Genomic DNA, 20,665 nt, shown 5'->3' with positions numbered 1-20,665 from the left:
ATCACACAGACAGTCAGGGCACAATAAAGATGTAAAACTTACACGATAAAGCTGCATCCTAGCAATACTGTGATATCAACTAAATCTCATTTTTTGTGATTTATGAAGGACTGTGAATGTTTCTTTCGTGGTGAGCAGAACTTTGCTCAGTAAATAATCAGGATTGCACAGATAAAGATTAAAGCAGAGGAAACTGAAAGTGACCAGCAAATTATTTTTAGTAGATATATTAAAGCATCTGCTAATTTTCTGTAGTCAGTGTGTAAATAATTATGCTACAATGTCTCCTGAATGATCAGTAACAGATCCACACACCGTCAAGTATGCTAAAAAACCCAAATCAAACATGCAAAATCACCATAAACACTTTGTACACAAAACAACAAGTGCATGGGAAGGATGTAAAGAAAAATAAACCAAACAAGAACTACAAAGCAAATTGATCCTAAACTCACATGGTTCTTAAGTCGTGTCAATAGATTGTCCAACTGGGCCTGTCGGTTTTCCTCATATATTTCCATTTTCTGACTAATACGTTCCTTGAGCTCCTGGGCCATGGAGTCGCTGCGTTTACATGTGTCTTCCACCTTAGACAGCTGTGTGAATCAAGCGCAACAAAAAACAAGGATAACAACTGGACGAAGGAAAGTGTCAACAGAAGACATTGTCCAAACACAACAAGTACTGGACAGGACAGGACAGGACACATGCAGGGGGAAGAAGGAACCACTAGGGATGACACTGTGTCCACTGTATGTTTTGTCTTGTTCCAAAATTATGTTCCATATTTATCTTTAACCTATTTTGCATGAATCATAATCCTTGAACATTTACATACTGGGTGTTTCAGACAAACAGGAAATTGTATGACATGTATTACCATCAATGTGCTATTGGGTTCAGTTTTCTGCAGGGATCTATAGCTGTTCATTTGAGCTAAGATTTTTCTTTCTTTGGTACCCCTTAACACTGAGACAAATGTGAAAGAATGTGAAAGAAACAAAAACTTGTGAACTGGATATTTGACTAAATCCTGTTGCTTTTACAGTAATAATGTGACATTTCATTAATGTTAATCAATATGTATGACAACACATGCCTAGCATCTAGTGTCGAGACCCTTAATTGTGTATGTTGTATATGAGTTGGAACATGTGTCCTGTTCGGAATGTGGATGTGGATGTGGATGTGGATGGTATGTCAGTGTCATAGACTTACATGTTCTCGCAGTCTCTCCTGCAGGGCTTTGATCTGAAGCTCTCTGTTCTCCTTGCTGATTTCCATGGATCGCCTCAGTTTCTCCTTGGTTTGTTTGGAGAAGCTCTCACTCTCCTCCTGCACCTTGGCGATCTTCTCCTGGGCTCGTGCACGCTCCCGGGAGATCTGTTCAAGACGCTGAGCTTCAAGAGACTGTGAGGGAAGGACAACTGGTTAGGATGAGTCTTACACGTAATTGGCAAAAGACTTGAACAGAGAGGGGATACAGGGTTTAACCACTTCTCGAAAGGTCCTTTTTTGACTGAATGTGATACTGGTTTATAATCCATATGGTTCAATATTTTCAGTTCATGAAAATCCATAAAAGTACTGATCTCATGCACCCTACTGCATTGCTGAGGTTATACAGACATATCTGTAGACATGACAATCAGTCATTTACTGTTGGCATCTGGCTGACATTTTCTTGACACAGTTTTTCATGTCAATAATACAAAATTTTCACAACTGAAGGTGCAGCAACATTATCATGATTATGTGTTGATAAAAGAGATTATAAGATTCATGTGTGCATCAAACTTATCTTATGAAACTCATTTCTTAAATTTCCCTAATTCTGTCAAAGGTTAATAAAATCCATCATCTCTATATCTTCTAAAGCAAAGCCAATGTACGTCCAAAAGGAATGCAACGGTTCAGGGTGGTAAGGGTGACTAAAGAAAGTAGATACTAGCCACTCTAGGTCGTACTACCTCTCTGCGTTCCTGTGCCTTCTGCAGCTTCTTGAGGATGTCATCTTGTGTGAGGTTCTTGTCCTTGGGTGGGGTCTGGGGCTTCAGAGGGGTTGTTTCTGCTGAAGCCGGCTTGAGGATCACCTCATAGGCCAGGCCACTCTTTCTTTCTTTAGTACCTTCTGAACACACAATATTTACACACGTCTTTAAGATGTCCATGGAATAGTAGGGTGTTACATTGTGAGGGAACTATTACAACTGTGGGAATCCTTGACAATCCATGCCCAATATAAAGATTCTCGTGCTGGCTACAGTAAATGTAAATTGGCTGAAGTTAACTAGCAGAGCTTGAGCCGACTGTTCATTAAGGTCAGTGTACATATGGGCTCATTATCAATAATTGTTTTAAAAAAGCAGTTGGCCTGCAACATTTTTGGATAGCCATTTCGATTCAACACATGCTAGCCCTGTTTGCCAGTAGATTATTGGTGACAATATGCCAACATACCTTGATGCAACATACATGTATGTATATTATCAATCTCTTCCAGTTTAGATTGGGAACAGTGGGGTTTAAGTAAATGTCGGGGTGCATATGTCCAGGGCCCACTTGCACAAAGCTATCTTAGCGCTACGACTATTGTAAGCCTATGTTAAAGTGAGAGTTAAGATCATCTTAGCGCTAAGATCGCTTTGTGCAAGTGGGCCGACATATTCAAATTTGACCCAAATGAATTAACGTAAGTCTCATAGTCCGAGACAAGTGAAATTCAGGAAGGACCAGTGACATTTCCTTGTGGACTATCATTCTTATCATAAGATAGATGGCAACTCTGCATAAACATATCACTCATGTCCTAGGAGAAATAATTGTCTCAACAACTTTGTATACATTACTGTCAGCTCTATCATGTAATACATAATACTTAATGATAAAGTCTCGTAATTTATTTGAAAACTTATTTGTGTAGAAAAAATATGTGCATAAATAATGTCTTTCTTAGGCAATTATGTCTGCAAGATCAATTTGATATGAAGATAATAACGAACTTTGTTACATCCAAAAGACAAACACATGGTGCAAGTGGTGGAGAATGTTGTGGTCAGTGACACAAACACACAGATACAACATCGCTAGAAATACACAACACATATCCAGCAGCTACTGTCTTGTAAAGAAGGATTCAACACAAGACACACACACACACACACACACACACACACTATGTCAACAGAATGATTAACCAGGAGGGAGGGAGGCAACTTATTATTCAGACGTGAGTTCTTTGGGGGGAAGGGAAAGGAGAGAAAGAGACCTGGAATGCTTAACTGAATTATTGTGATTGATATCATGAGCATCGATCCACACAATTGAGATACGATGACGTGCATCATTCAAGTCAGCGAGTCTGACAACCCGATCCCATTAGTCGCCTCTTATGACAAGTAATTCAAGAATTCATGCAAACAAAAAGTTTGACCAGGTTTTGTTTAGAAGTTTCATGGTTGGTCATTCACTTGGGAAGTCAGACATTCATGCTGCTAATGCTAGAAACAGAACATATTACTTCCCGAGTCTAAACTGGTAGGAGTTAAACAACATTCAAACCAACAGTGAGCTATATAATGCACTTGGGAGAAAATACATCTGCAGTCTATAACTTCATCCACTAGTCCAAAGCCCTAGTCAAATTTATTTTTAGCCTGGGAAGCATGGCTAAAGAAAGTCCATACACCAACACTAAATCAACTTAAAATGATTTTAAGTGACTCATTCGAGCAAGAAGAATCAAACATTTTGGGCACAGGCTGCATATGAATAGTGACAAAAAAAGAGACGAGATGTAAGAAATCCACACATTAAACAAGAACATGAAAACATCACAGATGGAGAAAAAAACATTTGACAACACACAGGAGAAGAACAGATATTCAAACCTTCCTCACTGGAATGCACAGCAATAAAACAAAGAAACGAAAGATTTTGATGGAAACTCAAAAGCATCCAAAATAGCATGACAAAGCTTGACATTTAAGCGCTGAGACATTTGGAATGATATTGATCAGTTGAAGCAAAACTGCAAAATAATGGCTTTACAAAAAAATACCTATTGTGAAAAGAACTTGATAATTGCATTGGACATTGCTGGTGGAAGCAGTTTGTCAAGACAGCCATGCAGTCACATCAAATACATAGCTACCTTTTCCTTTCCACAAGATAACAGCATCAAATGTGCCTCTGTGGTTAGGGTGGATCTTGTGGGCGATGGGCTTTTTAGGGGAGTCACGGAGACAGAGAAAAATACTCAGCCAGTTACACACTGGATACCAAACGCAGCATTAATAGGAGGAAAAGTCAATGAATTGACAAGTTGGCAGACAAAAGGCATATAAACAGACAATTTCTGTGTAACATGTCACGTTTCATTGCAGGCAACGTACCTCATCTGAAATAAACAGTAAAAAATCAATACCAAACACAGTTCAAGGGATGTTTTTGTTTCAAATATTGTGTCATGTATGAAAACAACCTGTTTATCAATAGTTGGCCATTTAGACCGTGTGTGTGGTTCTTGTCCTTCATACTAATGTATACCACAATCACATGAAAATAAAAATCCATTTGCACAATAAACAAAACCATTGTTTTTTGCACATCCAATCCTTCATGCACATAATGCCAATGATATGGTTCTTTACCAAAATACAAGTAGAACCACACACTGTAATACATTCTGAGAACCAAACGGTGCAGAATGAAAGCATTCCCCAGATGCATCATGGAGATCAATGTTTTCAACAGCCAACCTTTCCCTCTCCTACAACATATCCCACGCACAACGTTTACTAAGCTGAACTTTAGATTTTCATTCACCAGTGCCCCCAAGTATAATGCAGCCCAGCACTGCACAGACATAGGACCGTCAAACAAAATCTGCCCCCTAGTCCTAGCTTTGCCAGGAATCCACCAGTCCCGTCTGCTTGCAGGATATCCCTAAATCTTCTAGTACTGATGAAATTCTTGTGTTGTCATTTGATGGCAGCACTTCAAATAGCATCAATTATCCCTTCAGGCGCTATCCACCAGTATTTTCAACATATTGCCATGGTAACCAATCTAGCCACCAGGTAAGGCATCAAAAGAGATAATGTCAGGTGACTGAGGTACGCAGATAAACTAATCCAGCATGCAGTGGCATCCTTCACATTTCAGGGCAGACTGCTTATTGAATCTAAATATGGTTGATATTATTCTCCAAAGTAAAAAATATAAGGTTTTGTGTTCATTGTAATTCCTGCGTTCTGATTAGATGAATTGTCACGTTATTGCATGCATTTCCTAATGCATGCAGAAAATTAAGCCACGCACACCGAAGCTGACTACTCTTAGTACTGAAGAATGTTGGGGAATGCCAATATTACATTCAAGGTAATTCCCTTTCTGCTCACATGTATGGTCATACACAAGACGTTTTAGCAAAAATACATGCATATTCATTGTCTAAACTTTCCTTTGAGGCTGTAGGCCAAGAAACAATAAAACAGCAAGTTGCAGCCTTGCCTGTTTTTCTATCGCACTCGCCTGGGTTCCACAAATTTCATTTCACTTCTAACCTGCATTTTTCAACCTGCGTCTTCCAATTCTCAGGGAACTAATGTTTGAATCTGGAGGTAACTAACCATATTATTTGAAACAGCAGCCTTCTCTCGGACATATTTGTCTGTACAATCTGACTGTTGCAGTTCTTCTCACCTCTTGCCTTGCTTGACAGGTGCTATGAATTTGTTTTGACCCAACTCTCCGTTGACTGGCAACTGACTTAGCGGTTGTGTCAAGCCATATACATAAATTAATCACCTAATTCATGTCGCACCACAGCATGTATTCCAACGCCTGATATGTTTACCAAACTTGTCAAGTTTGTCTGCCTTGATATTATATAAAACCGTTTTTGGTTAAACTATTGATTGACTGTGTATTTTTTCCGGATCAATGAGGTATGAATATGGAAAACGATGTGCAAACTTTTGAAAGCATCTGCTAATCTTGTTTGGTTAATGAAAGGCTTAAACTGATGATAGCAATTAGTCTGCCACTAAGATATATATGTAAAAGAGTTTTAGTACAAAATTATTGTACCTCCAGTCTTTGGCTCGTAAGCTTATAATCATCGGCAATTTCCGGAAGTAATCGTAAATGTCAATTTTTTCCTATTTTACATAAAGCCTTTTTCTGCAATTTATAACGTTGGCAAAACTAATTAATTTCCATTTTCAGTTTATTAATTAGTAGTATTTTCACTTTCTATATCTCGATACGAAAATGCTCCACATTTCCCATGGTGCAATTCGTTATCATCTCATCTCGCGCCAAGCTCATGCTGATGTAGTGTCTTTTCCAAGCAAGCCATTTTCAACATTTATACTTCATTTCCCAGAAAATAACGAAGTACACTCCCCATGCCGGCATCCTATTACTGTGATGTTTGTGATTTGTTTGCATAGATAAGATAGTTGTATTTTGCTGTAGTTTTATTTTGTGAACTGTAATGCGCCGTGAGACTGCTATCCTCGCGCATCCCGTGCCGTGTGACTATTCTGTTTGGTGCATATGTTAGCAGAATTGAGTGTTGTCATCCAAATGTATTTACGTTTTCATATAGTATTTTAGTTACGATGTTTAACACAGTACGTAAAATGATTTTAAATGACCATTACCAGTCATAATCGGTAGCTTAGCATAGGTGTTTCATGCAAAACACGAGTTAGCTCCCTTTGCCCTTTGTTTACAATTGTTTCGCTAGTAATCGCCCTCGTGCACTTTCAGTTGTTTATGTTATCGTCTCATCTAAATTTATATACTTATAAATTGTTAAAAGACTTTATTGCCATTTACCATTAAAGTAATCATAACTATTTAGCTTTTGTAGTTAACTGTAATCTGATAGCACTAACCACGTGGGCGATGTAAACACAGGAGTTACTTCCCTTAGCTTCAGGAATTGTGAACTGTGTCTCGTGTCGTTTTGGATGATGATGTCGAGGTGTTGCAAAAGTAGTGAATTAGTTTTCCTTTTGGTATTTTAACCTAGTCCGTTAACATAAATGTTTTACTTCTAGACTCATAGTGCTGATATCACAATCTAGACTGTGTCGTGTTGCATAAGTGATTATTGTTGGACACAAAACCATAACAGTAGTTTTGTTTTCCCGCATAGGAGTCACCATGGAGATGTGTTGCTCCATCTGAAGTGTCTCAGCTGTTTGTAGACTCCTTGGGGGTGAGTGCTGATCAACAGCTACATTAATAATATTTCAACTTTTAATTACCAATCTAGTCACTATTAAGCTGTATTTAACTATATCATTCTATTTCATCAACCTGTAATTTCACATAACATTCCTTACTTGTCACCATGTTGGTATGAACTATTCAGAGTAGGATATGTTGGTTTATCATGTAATTGATATGTATTTTCATCCTGGTGACTGTGACATCCTGACGGGAGAAATATCTACGTCTGAATATTGTTGTATGAAGTTTGCTATGAATTGAAATGCTTTTTCACCATAATAACTTATGTACACTGTTACCATATGGCCATGTTCATAAGAAATGTTATATGTATTTGTTTTAGGTTACGCCATGGGTGGCTACAATTCTGGCTACTACGGTGAATAAAAGTGATTGAAGAGAGATATTTTGCTTGGTCCTCTTTAACCCCCAACATATAAACAGGGCCCCATCCCATGAAGCAATCATATTTTTAGTGTTACGACTGTCAGTCTAGGTTAAAGTATGAATATCTTCTGAAAGGTGAGATCTCTTTGAGGAACAGGGCCCAGGTGATGAATGTGGTCACATTACCACTACTGTATACACGATAGATTGATCATGACAGTATTGCTGTAAGAGCAGCTAACTCCTACAGTCCTACTGATAGTTATATCACTGCAATACCCAATGATTGGCAAGTCTTCACAGAGTTCTCGTGTGGCTGGCCCACGGATGGTTACTGGAACCATTTCAACATGCTGAAGTAGTTGCTCTCAGCCTGGTATCTGAAACAGTGTCTTACAAAGATGTGTGGTTTCAGCAAAAACAAATGTGCTGTCCCACAGACAAGCAGAATCTGAGCCTCATGTTCTTTCACCAGCCAGTCAATAAACCTCCTTGAGATCTCCATAGTGCAAACAAAGCATTAGAGATATTGAGACCATAAAACCTGTTTCTTTGTTGTTCAATGAGAAAATATATATATTCTTCGAAACCATGTATTTACCGAATGAATGTTTAATTTCAGTGGGAAATGTTTTAAACGATTTGCCAGGACACCAAGATACTGCTTACTTTAAATCCTACAGAAGCTTGGCAGAAACCCATGGCATGTAGGGAACCCACAGACTTGGAAAATCCATGTCTTTTTATGTTTTCATTGATTTGTATATAATTCAACCATTTCTGCATCAGTTGGGGCTCATTTCCCTTTGCATATATATTTCACAAATTGTGCTCTAAGTACGCCAATGTGAGCTATTGAGATAGCCTACAATTACTGGAAAATCTGATTTTTATCTGTAGATATTAATGAATATCTAAGATCACAACAAATGCAAATAATCTGCACTGTCTTGCAAGGAATCAGAGATTATCTGTGCTAAGTGAAATTACTCTTTTTGCTTAGTTTATGCTTTCCCACAATGAATAAAGGTTTCTCTCCAAAATTTGAAATCATCTAAACATATGTTGTTATTTTAGGGAAGTAGATAGAATAATTGCATGATTCAACCATGCTGATGCACAGTGCTCAGTGCTGCAAGCCATTCACCCAAGAGGCCATCTGCCAGAAGTTCCATGGACGTACAACAGGTCCAAATTAATTCAATTTAGGCACAGTTGTACTGTGACTGGCAAACACAGACAGTGCCAAACCCGGTGCCTGCCAGAACAGGAAATAGAGAGTGTGTGGGTTGGTGCCATTTGATTCCCAATTGGCCATGGGATGAGTATCATCCACACACTGGCCGTGATCATTCATACAGCTTGTTCGGTCAGCACCGACACATGCATCATATTACACTAAATGCTTGGCCATAATCAACCTTAAGTATACTCCGCTGACCATTTTCATATTGGTACATGGTAAAGAGCGGCATCAGGTCAGCTCATGTTGGTCGTTGGTTAGTCGCGGGATAGCTTTATTGGTGAGTTGGGCATGGCAGAAGGCGACTGTCTTGTATAGATCTCCGGATCAATACAAGGTTTCTCTTGGGAATACTGCTGGTATCATACTTGCCATATAGCCACATACGTGCTTTCAGGCAAGTTCCAGTGCCATGGAAAACCTTTTTCGATCTATTGAGATTTCGGAAGATGGGATGCCTACATCCTCATTACAATGACCTGAGCTGGTTCCACCTTCCCGACGGGCAGACTGGAAAAGTGATAAAGAACACTGATGCTGCAACTAGCTGAGCTACTGTGTCACCTTGACCTACATTCAAGAATGTATGTCAAGGCCTGTGACAGAGCAGCATCACAGTTTCAAATATTTTGTTTAATGTAGATTGAGAACCATTGTTTTTACCAAGCTAAAAATTAATTCATGTTTAGACAGTACTAATATATCAGCGGTAGAAACTAACACTTTTAGTCTACTAGCCCTTATAATGATAACATGTAGCAAAACCCTTAAAAATGGGAAATTTCTTCTTGTCCTTATGATACCTTAACTAATGGGCAGTTTGGCAAGGACTACAGGACTAGTGCCAATTTCTAATGCTGTATATATGATCCCGAGTCCTTCAGTTTGCATTGTTGTTTTAAGACACTCCCAAAGAACATTGCAGTCAAGGGTTTCATGCCTACAGCAAAATCAATTTCATTCTGGCAGAATGCCAACTGTGAGCAGCTAGCCCAACTTTTAACTACATTTTGATGCAGTCAGATCGGTTTTTTTGGTTTTTTGAACATGTGATGAATTATTCTCACGGCTGGCAGTACAACACATAACTCCAGCACCTTCCACTACAGAAATACCTTTCTAGTATGCATGCAACCACCCATTAGATTCATTTGTTGTCTCTCACACTTAAAAAGAAAGAAATACTATTTAATTGTTTAAAAATCATCCAAGACTTGTCCAGTGAGCATGCTTTGTTGTTGAACATTGCACTCGGGAATATTCCAGCAACGACAATGACTTGTTTCTGAAATTCAGCAGAGTAAACTGAGAGCCTTAAGGGCCAGCACATGTCAAAAACTGTAGGCCAAACATTTTAGTTGAAGCTATTACTGCTATCACACCAGAGACTCTGTGGTTATAGATGAAGCCTACATTTTTCAAGGAAATTATCAGCTTGTAAAATATCACACACTATTTGATAGGTCTAAACCTACTGTTTATAGATATGAAAGTTATGTTTGTTTGTTTCTTGTTTAGCACCGCACTCAGCAATATTCCAGCCATATGACGGGTCTGTAAATACCGTATTCAACGTAATAAGCGCCTGGTCGCTCTCAAAATTTGAAATAGGGGCTCTTATTAGAATATTATTTGGGAAAAAAAAACAACAGAGTTGAAAGATAAATGTCGTGGTTTATGCTGACAGCCTGAAATGTTTATGTATGACATATATTTTTCCAGAATTTAATTGCCCATAATTAAGGGTGCATATAACACACGAGTGCGTATTATACGCAAATAAATAAGTCTTGTGTACATCGATTAACTGGAAGGGGTGATAATTGGGAGCAAGTGTTGCCGTGGGCGCTTATTAGAGCAGGGCACTTAATATGTCGAAAACGGTAATCAAGTTTGGACCAGAAAACCAGTGAGTGACATCATGATCATTGATCCACGGAATTGGGATACGATGACATGCATAAGCCAAGTCAGCTAGCCTGACCACCGGTCGCCTCTTATGACAAGCATGAGTTGCTGAAGACCTATTCTACCCTGGATATTCATGGGTCGAAATTTATATTTTTCACATTATTTGAATAATGCATTCATAACTTAAGTTAGTTTTTGATAATTTTTTATATAAAAAATAATAAAATTTTTTAAGCTAACACATTCATAACGTCCAGATTGAGCAGCATGGAAGCGAACATTATGGTGATATTCAGGAATTTTAAAATTTCATATTAGAGCTGTCCACATACTTATTTTTTTATATATTTTCATTGTTAAAGTAATCAGAAAATGATGATAAATAGAATCGAAATACTTCTGTTTTTGAAGCTTGTGTATAAATAACATGTGCGAAGATTTGTTCGATGTTTTGTATAGTTAGAAAGCTCAGAACATCAATAATATTACAATAACTTCGGCAGGATAGCAATTGGTTTCTAAAGACATCAATAAAGTACTTGGATAAATTGTGCTATTTTGAACGTTTTAAGCAGTAAATATTTTTAAAATATGGAACTTTGTGGACATATCGTGGTAGGTTACGACCTGTGACAAAGATTTCTCAACATATATTGACATTAATTTTTAAAGATCGTGTCCGAGCCTATAAAAGCGAGTTGACAAATGCCGAGATGTCATTGACTTACATTACACAAATGCACAAAAAGATGGAAACAGTAACTAAGATGTAAGTTTGACAACTTTTAGAAATATGTTTGTTGATTTTATTGATTACTTTAGTTCATTTATTTACAATTTGCTTGAAACTTCTTTATATTGCTCTTTGACATGATCATGTTGGATACTGACCTGTTGTCAAAGCATGTGTCCGAGATAATGTTTCTTTCAATAACATTGCGGGAAATAGTTAATAAAATTTAAAAAATCTATTGATAAAATATGATAAATTGAAATGATATACATGTACATATTTTCAGACTTTGTGAAAAGTGATAGATGTAATAAATAAATGATATGACAGATAGGTTCATGAAACTATATATTATTTTGACGTGGCTACAGTATGGCCGGTAACACAGCCTTCGGTGCAGAACTAGCAGAGTACTTTGAAGCTGGACCCTGTTTCACAAAGCAATCTTAGCATGCTTAGTGTTATGATTCGTTTATGATGCCTACAGCTTAAAATACACTGCTGGCCGTGAAGACCTGCTGAAATCTAAAACTATCAGCCCGAGAACAAATCTGTCAGCCTTGGGCCTACATGCTGAGGTCTATTTCGAACACTGATGACTTGTAGTTGTAAGTTATCAAGTCTGGACCAGACAATTCAGTCTTTGATATTGTGAGCATCTTGTCCAGGAAGGGTGACATGCAATCAACCAAGTCACCAAGTCTGAGCACAAGTGACTTGAATGCATGAACATTGCCTCACTAGTACTTCTATCACTTGGTTATATTCAAACTTTGAAGGGGTGTTAGCAAGAAGCAACACGCTACTTTCGAATCTCTTTTGCTGTGTTAAACTCAGCTTTGAGCAGCATTTCATAATATGATGGTATGTCAGCATCTGTGAGTTTGAAGACATTATCTCTATGGTAAAACCCATTTGTGTGTTTGTGCTGATAATAAGGAAAATAATCATTGTGGATCTGAGGTTTGGGTTTGGTTTGGTTTGGTGTGTTGTTTATGCTGCACTCAGCAATATTCCAGCTATATGACGGAGGTCAGTAAATAATCAAGTCTGGACCAGACAATCCAGTGGTTGATATCATGAGCATAGATCCACGCAATTGGGATCGATGACATTAAATTTTTAATCAACTAAGTCAGCGAGTCTGACTACCAGATCCTGTTAGTCGCCTCTTACGACAAGCATAGTCGCCTTTTATGACAAGTATGGGTTGCTGAAGACCTATTCTACCCCGGATCTTTGGTTTTAACCCAAGGCCAGGTGAAAGTTGTGGCCATCTGTATTGTCAAGGAAAACCCTATGACAGCAAAAGTTTGCTCCAAACTATTTTTTGACTACCTAGCTGCAAAAATTCAAGAAAAACTGATCATGATAACCACTATTCGTTTTGAAGAGTTAATCTAGTGTTAACTGAAAAGATATCAAGATCATTACTATTAACGTGGACAGAGTGAAAATGAAATAGATTATAAGGTCTTAAGGTCAGACTCAAACAGGTTTTTCAATTGTGAGTCTAGCATGACTGGCTTATACTTTCAGCTACCACAGAAACGTGACTGCTTCTTGAAATAAAAGCGGTCGATCAGTGATCATGGTGATAGAAACTAACATTTTTTGTCAATTAGTCCTAATGATATAACAAAACTCATAAAATTTGCAAATTTCTACAAATCCTTATGATACCCTTACTATTAGACAGTTTGACAAGGACTATAGGACTATTGCAAATTTCTATCACTGCCGATGAAGCATTACATTCTTCATAACTGACTCAGTTTCCATTGACACTTTCTGTGGTTGTGTCTGAAGTGGCCACCAAACTTCCTCCCAGTCCCCACACGAGATACCCCAGATAAATCTGTACCAGACTCCATTTTACTCCCACAAATGTACATCCAATATTTCCAGGACAGTCTTATTGATTTCACCGAGATGATTAATTCTGCTGCAGACAACTTGCTTCCCATTGCTCACCTGACATACTCAACAACAGTCTGGATAATCATTGACGCACAGCAGCTTACTTAACACTTAACAGGGTAATTCGTTTCAGATGATGGTGATAATGACAAGGTGGCTGCTTCATTCCTTTGATTAGTACATTAATATTGATGGAGGAGAGCGGGTCACTGTGATCCCTCAACACCACAGGGTATGCCACTCCTGGTTCAGACAGTCTTCTTCCTTACTACCAGAAAACTTTACATTTGGTTGAAGCATGTCATGATTGGTAGTCAAGGTTCAAACTTTTTCAATTATATGTTTCAAAATACACCTGTTTGTGTACATGTATCTCCATGACACTGTGCTTGAATTGTAAACTACTGGTAGTCAAAAGGTGCTACCTTGTTATTAGCCAGGGACGTTAAACAAGGAAATGGAAGCCTTTTCCAAATTTACCCTGATCCATTAATTCCTAACTTGTTTGTGTTAAATGCAATATCATGTTGGTTCAATATACTGGCAGAACTAATTGTTCCCACTAATGTGAAACATTCAGGCTGCCATGTTACATGTTATAATGGCAGCATAATTCTGGACTTCAAATGAGCATATCACACAGGATTTGAACCCTGACAAGTGCTCTTGCTGAGCTAACTCTACCTTTACAAATGAAAGGCCACAATTTAACAAAACACACCAAAAACAACAAACAAACCACTTTGTAGTGAATAAAACATATCAGCTGATAAATTGTATTTTGTTTCTTTCCATGTTTGGATCCAAATTTCATGAAGAACAGGAAAGGTGTGCATTCAATGTAATTTCAAAGCAAATTCTACATGGCCAAGAATGAAATTGTTGATCAGTATGTATGTTATATTCCATCATCGCTCTCATGTCCCCTCAATGTGTGTGTCACTACACCTTCACCTTTAGAATAAGGCTCACAAATGAAACCACTGCCTCTGCTTTGTTACATCTTGCAGGTCACCATGACAGCTTTGGTAAAGCAGTGTAAACCGTAGACATGTGATAAACAATTATTCTATCGATCTATCAAGACTGAGACCTTAACACACTTGACCTTATACCAACACAGACACACATGATATATTTTCTTGGAAATTGACTTGCAGTGAGATTAATGAATTAAGTCCTTGCCATAACACATTATTTGCTGGCCTTTGGAACCAGGGTCTAATTCATTCATTCTGTGTTGTAAGTAATCAATTTCTGCAAGGCACATGTTATGTCTGCATCTTATTGATTAGCAGCAGCAGCATTGCCATTAGTGATGATCACGGATCCCATGAATGAAGTGCAGTCAGCAATATTCTAATTACTACAACAGCCAGTAAATAGCCACATCTTGGACTTGGACAGAGATTCAAGTAGCACCAGCAGTAACACATGCAGTAAGGGCACACTGACACAATCAGCCAGGTTACACACACTAGCCATCTGATTCTCATTTGCCAGCTATATGTGGTTGACGTGAGGGCACTGTGATGCTATTAACTTTGCTTAATCAGATTGGTTAGAGGATGAAGACAAATGGATGTCGACAATTTCATATTGATAATCATTATTCCCATTGACGATTATTCCGATTATCAATCATTTTAGCCAGCCCTACCCACCAGCACTCAATACCAAAAATATCCGTCAACAAATCCTTAGTGAAATAAGCAAATTAAACCTGTGTTACATCAACTAAATCAAACTACTCTTTGGATGCCTTGTAACAATCTTGAGTTGTCACAGGAATGGAAACATATCACATAAGTCATAAGTATAAGTGATGTTTGTTGTTGTTTGAGTATGGTTTGTCAATATACTATTTTTGCTTTTGAAATAGCAAAAGCAGGAAGAAATCCTTTCGGGTTTGCAAATTGGTTGATCTCAAAATGTGACTTGTCAAAAATAGAGTGAAAAGTTTAAAAATAGATATACACTGTATCGCAAAAAGCATCCACTAAAATAACAAAGTAGAACACTGTAAAATATAGACTCAATACTTATTTATTTCTAGTATTTTCTATGAATCATCAAGTCAGTTAAGGCGTCATTTAATGTCAAAGCCTCATCATTTTTTTCATTTTGTAGTTTGTCAGAAACTTGAATACCTCTGTACACTGATTATGATATGCATGTGCGTTATTAGCTATGTGTGTGAAAGAACCACCACAAGTATCACAAAGATGTATGGGTACCAAGCAGCTTGCGAGTTTTGCGTAATATTCTCAAGACTATTTTAATACATGTTGCAAATGGCACCCTCCATTAAGCAGTACTAGAACAATATGATGAGGGCCTGCAAAATGTTTTTTTGTGTGTTAACAAGCCCTCCTGGCCAGTGAACTTTGTAAACAAATTTATACACTGATGTTGAGTCGGGGGAACTTTGTTGGACTTCCTGTCCTTCATGTTGTTTTTCATCCCAGCATGACATGGTGAGAATGTTAATCCAGGGATTTATCAAGGATCCCAAACAAATTCCAAAAAAAATAATATTTTGTTCAAAATTGGATTCGTAGAAAAGTTCTTTTTACCTACATCTGAAGAATTTTTATCATTGCATTCAAGGCAATAATGTTAACCTAAGCATTGAAGCCTCTCCCTCTCTTCAAAAACAAGTCCAGTCACATTGCACACTGTCATGTGAACTGTAAACGAATATCTGTGAAAAATAAAAAAGAACCCAATTTGTATCCGTTATCAGCTGAGTGAACATCTAATGCATCTCAACACATCCAGGTGTGAAAGGAATTCCCAGGGCTCGGCAGGAGGAAACTTGTACAAGTGTACTACATTATTGATGGCATTATTATTTAACCTGATGTCATCAGTTACAGTCGAATGAAAAACAACATCACTGAAAAGAAATCAATGCTGCCATATGATGAGACACCATGACTGTGTGATTGTTGACACAAGTGTAGCTGTATATGCTGGTAGGACTAGGAGTGCTGCCATACTTGAGTGTTGTATAATGAAGCACTGGGGCAGATCAATGGTGGCCATGAGTCACACTGACATTGTCCATCAAGACATGCTATCACCGTCTCAAAAACCATACTTAGCCTTCAGGATGAAGTATGCAAAAAAACACCTCACTGTATGGATGCTCTAAAAGAATGTCAGCTTAACACTGAATATTACTTAGTAATGAGTAACAGAATTATGTTTCTTTAAAAACAAACAAAATAAAATTGAAATGAAAACGAGAATTTCAATGAACATGATAAAATTTAAAGAAATCATGATGATTATAGCTCAAATAATTACATTTTTTGTTACAATAGTCATCAAATTGGTAATGTCAGTACAATCAATAAAATCAATCAATTTTGTGTGTAAATGTAACATTATTAAAACTAAATCTTTGATAAACATAATACATTTTACCACCAGGATACAGTGTGGATGTGAAGCTTGTCTATTCTTGAAAATTGTCAAAGAACTGGCCATTGAAAGTAGGGAACTTATCAACAGTATCTACTAGTACTATGCTATAAAAAAAATCATGATGCGGTGTTATCTCACGGATGTTCTGACATTTCAAACAGATCATCACATTCAAATTCAAACACAAATATCAAAATTGAATATCATTTTCACACGTATCAAGCCTCAGATGACAAAATGTGATGCATATATTTCAATTTCATTAAAAATAGTCCACATTGGATGGCTAGACAATCCATCCCTTAGTCTAGACATAAATAATCAGTTTGGAGAGAATGGTACTACACACAAGCAAGTCTCACCTGTTGACATGATGTAGGCTGGATGTTCTTGGCCAAGCTACAAAACACTACCAAAGGCACAGAGAGGATCTGAAATGAAATGTGAAATCCGTAAAAGACCAGCAAGTTCTGTTGTTCTGCATACAAATACATTGTAACAACCATGCATGAAACATTATGTCCACGGCGAGATCATTCTTAAACATTTCACAAAATCTGGAAAACCTTTTCCCCGGGGTAGATACAGTTATCGTCTGTGAAACATTGCTTGCTGATGTACCTGGGTTTTCAGGACTGATAATCAAACATTGGCAGTCCTTGGGATCTATGTACAGGATGTGAGACTGGTCATCCAACTGAAGCGATCACCAAATGAGTCAACAGTTCTCATCGGTTGTGTCAGACTGGAATCATTATAATAATTCTTTAATGTATCTACCAGAGAAAAGCTGCAGTGGAACCCTCTGCTGGCAGCATCATTAATAATGTATTCACATGCAAGTTAAAGGCTGAACATGATTTTCCTTCCAAAATTTTGCCCCCTTTCTATTAAGTTCTAACATCACATTGGTCATAATTGTCTTTAGACAGTGATGCAAGTATGCAAATTCCAGTGCATGGCCATTATCAATGAAAATCAATGCAAGTTTTCAGCAGCAGCCTCCATTTGGATGATGACGAGGACTTGCATCCAGGCAGTGACTCATTTGCTTGTCATGGAAGCTGCAAGGTTATCTGGTACCGGCCAGAGAGCAAGATAAAACACATTCTTGCCTAATAGATTCCTGTGTTGTAGCTGGGGGCTTCAGTGAACGTGCAGAATATTGCAAGTATTGATTTGTCACAACAGTGCTGATGGCACCAAGCAAGATGGGCGGCTGTGAGTGGGAGCCTAACAAATAGCAAGGTTTAGGGATTGTACCATGCTCCCAACACAATTAATTGAAGGCAACATCAAAATAACAATCTGCTCAATTTGATACTTGACTTCAAGATCCAAAATGAGATGGCTAAAAATAAAGCGTTCCAAAGCTCTAACATTTGCAGCGAAACCGATGTTAAAAAATGTATTTGTTTCCACAGTTAAATGCAGATACAGGTTGCGATGACCTTATACCGGCAATTGCAATCCTCTGGCAGTGACAAGTCACAGTGCTGAGACATTCATGTTTGATGTAGCATGGGAGTCATCTGAAATTTGCCACCATTAAAAAGACATCACTGCTTCACACTACATATTTTCCATTAGTCTGTCTAGCAGCGCCTTCGTTCTAAAAAACATGTTTAACATCTTTCAGTGTCTTGGCTGACCTTTTGGACTTCAGACGAAGTCAATTGATATTATCTATCCTAACTGGTAAAACCAACAACATGTTGAAAACATGTCAAATGTTAAATAGTTCAATCTTAAGTACTGTCATCACCATGAACAGGATCATATTTGTTGTTTAACACCACACTCAGCAATATTCCAGCAATATGATTATGGTCTGTAAATAATCAAGTCTGACCCAGACAATCCAGTAACTGACATCATGAGCATCGAACCATACTATTGGAATATGATGACATCTGAGGAAGAGGAGGTATGGTGATGTGGCTGCAACGGATGAATATGACCTTTCCTTCCAGGGCCACAAAACCACAACTCTATGAAATTATAAAATCTAACAAATCAGAGCCTGTGTAAATGTTTGACAACTACAAAGGTCAAGGTAATGCTATTTTACAATGCCCCTTTACCACTGCGATCTGAAACCAAAAGAGTTGATGTGGGGGATAGTCAAAGGTGATATTTGACGATTTAACACAACATTTAAACTGCAGGATGTTGAAAAACTAGTAAATGAATCCCTTGTTCGGGCAACAGTAGAGACATGGCAGTATTGCGTTACCAAAGTTGTCAACAAGATAGAGTCAAGATACTGGTCATGGGATGGACTTCAGCAAGCAACAGTCCCACCTATAGTTGTGACCATCAGCAGAAACAAGCATTCCAACGAGGGCCGTGCCACGAGGAAGTCAGATTGCAAGTAAAATTATCCCCTCTTATGCTGTCATTGCCTGTACCTCCTACCACTGTAGGAAATCCATTATTGGTCATATCAGAACCTTTCATCTTACCAATCAGACCATAGCTTACGAGATCAGGAAAGTGGCAGTCAGAATGTGTTTTCTAATGATGCAAACCTTGAAACTTGAAAGGTTACCATGGCGTATTCCGTATGACAGTTACGGCATATACAATTCGGTGGCTTCTGCTACTAGCCAGACCATACCAGTCATATAAGGTGATCTCGCTTCAATGGGATTAACATTTGGCCATAACATTTGCATATTCTGTGGGAAATACTGCCATACAATCTTGACATTATATTATACTCTGCCAAAAAAAGAAACCCAAAAGTGACTTTAGATGTAAATTTAATAGATCACATAATTTATCAACAGATTGTAATGGATTGTTCAAAATTGGCATGCATCTGATGATCATTATGGTCATTGACCCAGGTTCCATATGGCACACATGGAACTGTACATTTTCAAGGCAAAGATCATCCGTTCTCAATATCTTGTATGTCCACCCATTAGAGTCCAAAAGAGACTGGCATCGTCTCCGAATAATGGCCAGGGGAATGTTTATCCATACTGCCTGCAGAGCTTGTGCCAACTGTCAGGTGTTCTATGGTTGTTGCTGACTTGCTCACAGTTGTTGATCCAGTGCATACAAAAAAATCTAGAGACCTGGAAGTCTAGCTGGACCTGGATGTTGGGATTCCTGAATAATTCTGTCGTCAGTCTTGCCGTGTGAGGTCGGGTGTTGTCTTATTGGAAAGTGACGTTCACTTATTGCATAATGGGAAGGAAGTGAAAGGACGAAGAATCTCATCTGTGTAACGATGTGCTGTTAAATTCCCCAGAACATCACCAAATCTGTTCTACAAGTATTGGAGATGGCTGCCCACCTCCTATATCTGTCCACTTTCTGTATGCAGTTTCGTGCATAAGGTTCCCTGTGATGTCTGTAAACATGTCTACCATACGAATGGCAAAGAATAAAACGTGACTTGTCACTTAAACCAAACTGGTGTCCATCGCGGTTGTGGCCATACAGTTTGAACTTTACGTCACAGTCAATGATGCAGGTCCGTCAAAATGACACCAAGAACTGGTCGTCTTGTGCGAATACCTTCAGCGCGTAAATGGTTCCCCACTGCCTGGGCTGATATGTACAGTCCTGGTATTGCTGTAGTAGAGGTCCTGTGTCCTGTGCTCTGGTTGTGATACATATTTGACAGGATCTGGGACGGTCACATGTTTTCCTATGTGTCTGATAACGGTTCCAGTCTTGCAATGGTGTTCGTTGCTAAGCGAAAAACCTGGTTACAGCTGAAGATGAGTCTCCTATGTGCAGTCAGCAGATGGCGTCTTTGCATTGGATTCTGTCAA

General features: G+C 38.2%; 1 protein-coding gene across 6 annotated transcripts in view; it reads right to left on the bottom strand.

Annotated features, from left to right (window-relative positions):
* Positions 1-20,665, bottom strand: part of LOC139480544 (stathmin-like) — a 31,310-nt gene that overhangs the window by 8,837 nt on the left and 1,808 nt on the right. The window contains exons 1-6 of one of the 6 annotated variants that reach the window (XM_071263643.1): positions 17,496-17,628; positions 17,237-17,305; positions 4,154-4,273; positions 1,953-2,131; positions 1,219-1,410; positions 456-596 (exon numbers count right to left, since the gene is read on the bottom strand). In XM_071263643.1, the coding sequence (XP_071119744.1) occupies positions 456-596; positions 1,219-1,410; positions 1,953-2,131; positions 4,154-4,273; positions 17,237-17,246 (642 nt within the window). In that variant the 5' untranslated portion in view covers positions 17,247-17,305; positions 17,496-17,628. Of the gene's footprint in view, positions 1-455; positions 597-1,218; positions 1,411-1,952; positions 2,132-4,153; positions 4,274-17,236; positions 17,306-17,495; positions 17,629-20,665 lie in introns of those variants that run through there. The other 5 variants (XM_071263645.1, XM_071263644.1, XM_071263648.1 and 2 more) reach the window with 5 other exon arrangements.

The sequence above is a fragment of the Haliotis cracherodii genome, unplaced genomic scaffold (genome assembly GCF_022045235.1).
Source record: "Haliotis cracherodii isolate W230 unplaced genomic scaffold, xgHalCrac1.p SCAF_4, whole genome shotgun sequence".
NCBI lineage: Eukaryota > Metazoa > Mollusca > Gastropoda > Lepetellida > Haliotidae > Haliotis > Haliotis cracherodii.
Note: the sequence above shows the minus strand (reverse complement) of the source record. Positions and strands in the feature narration are given on the sequence as shown.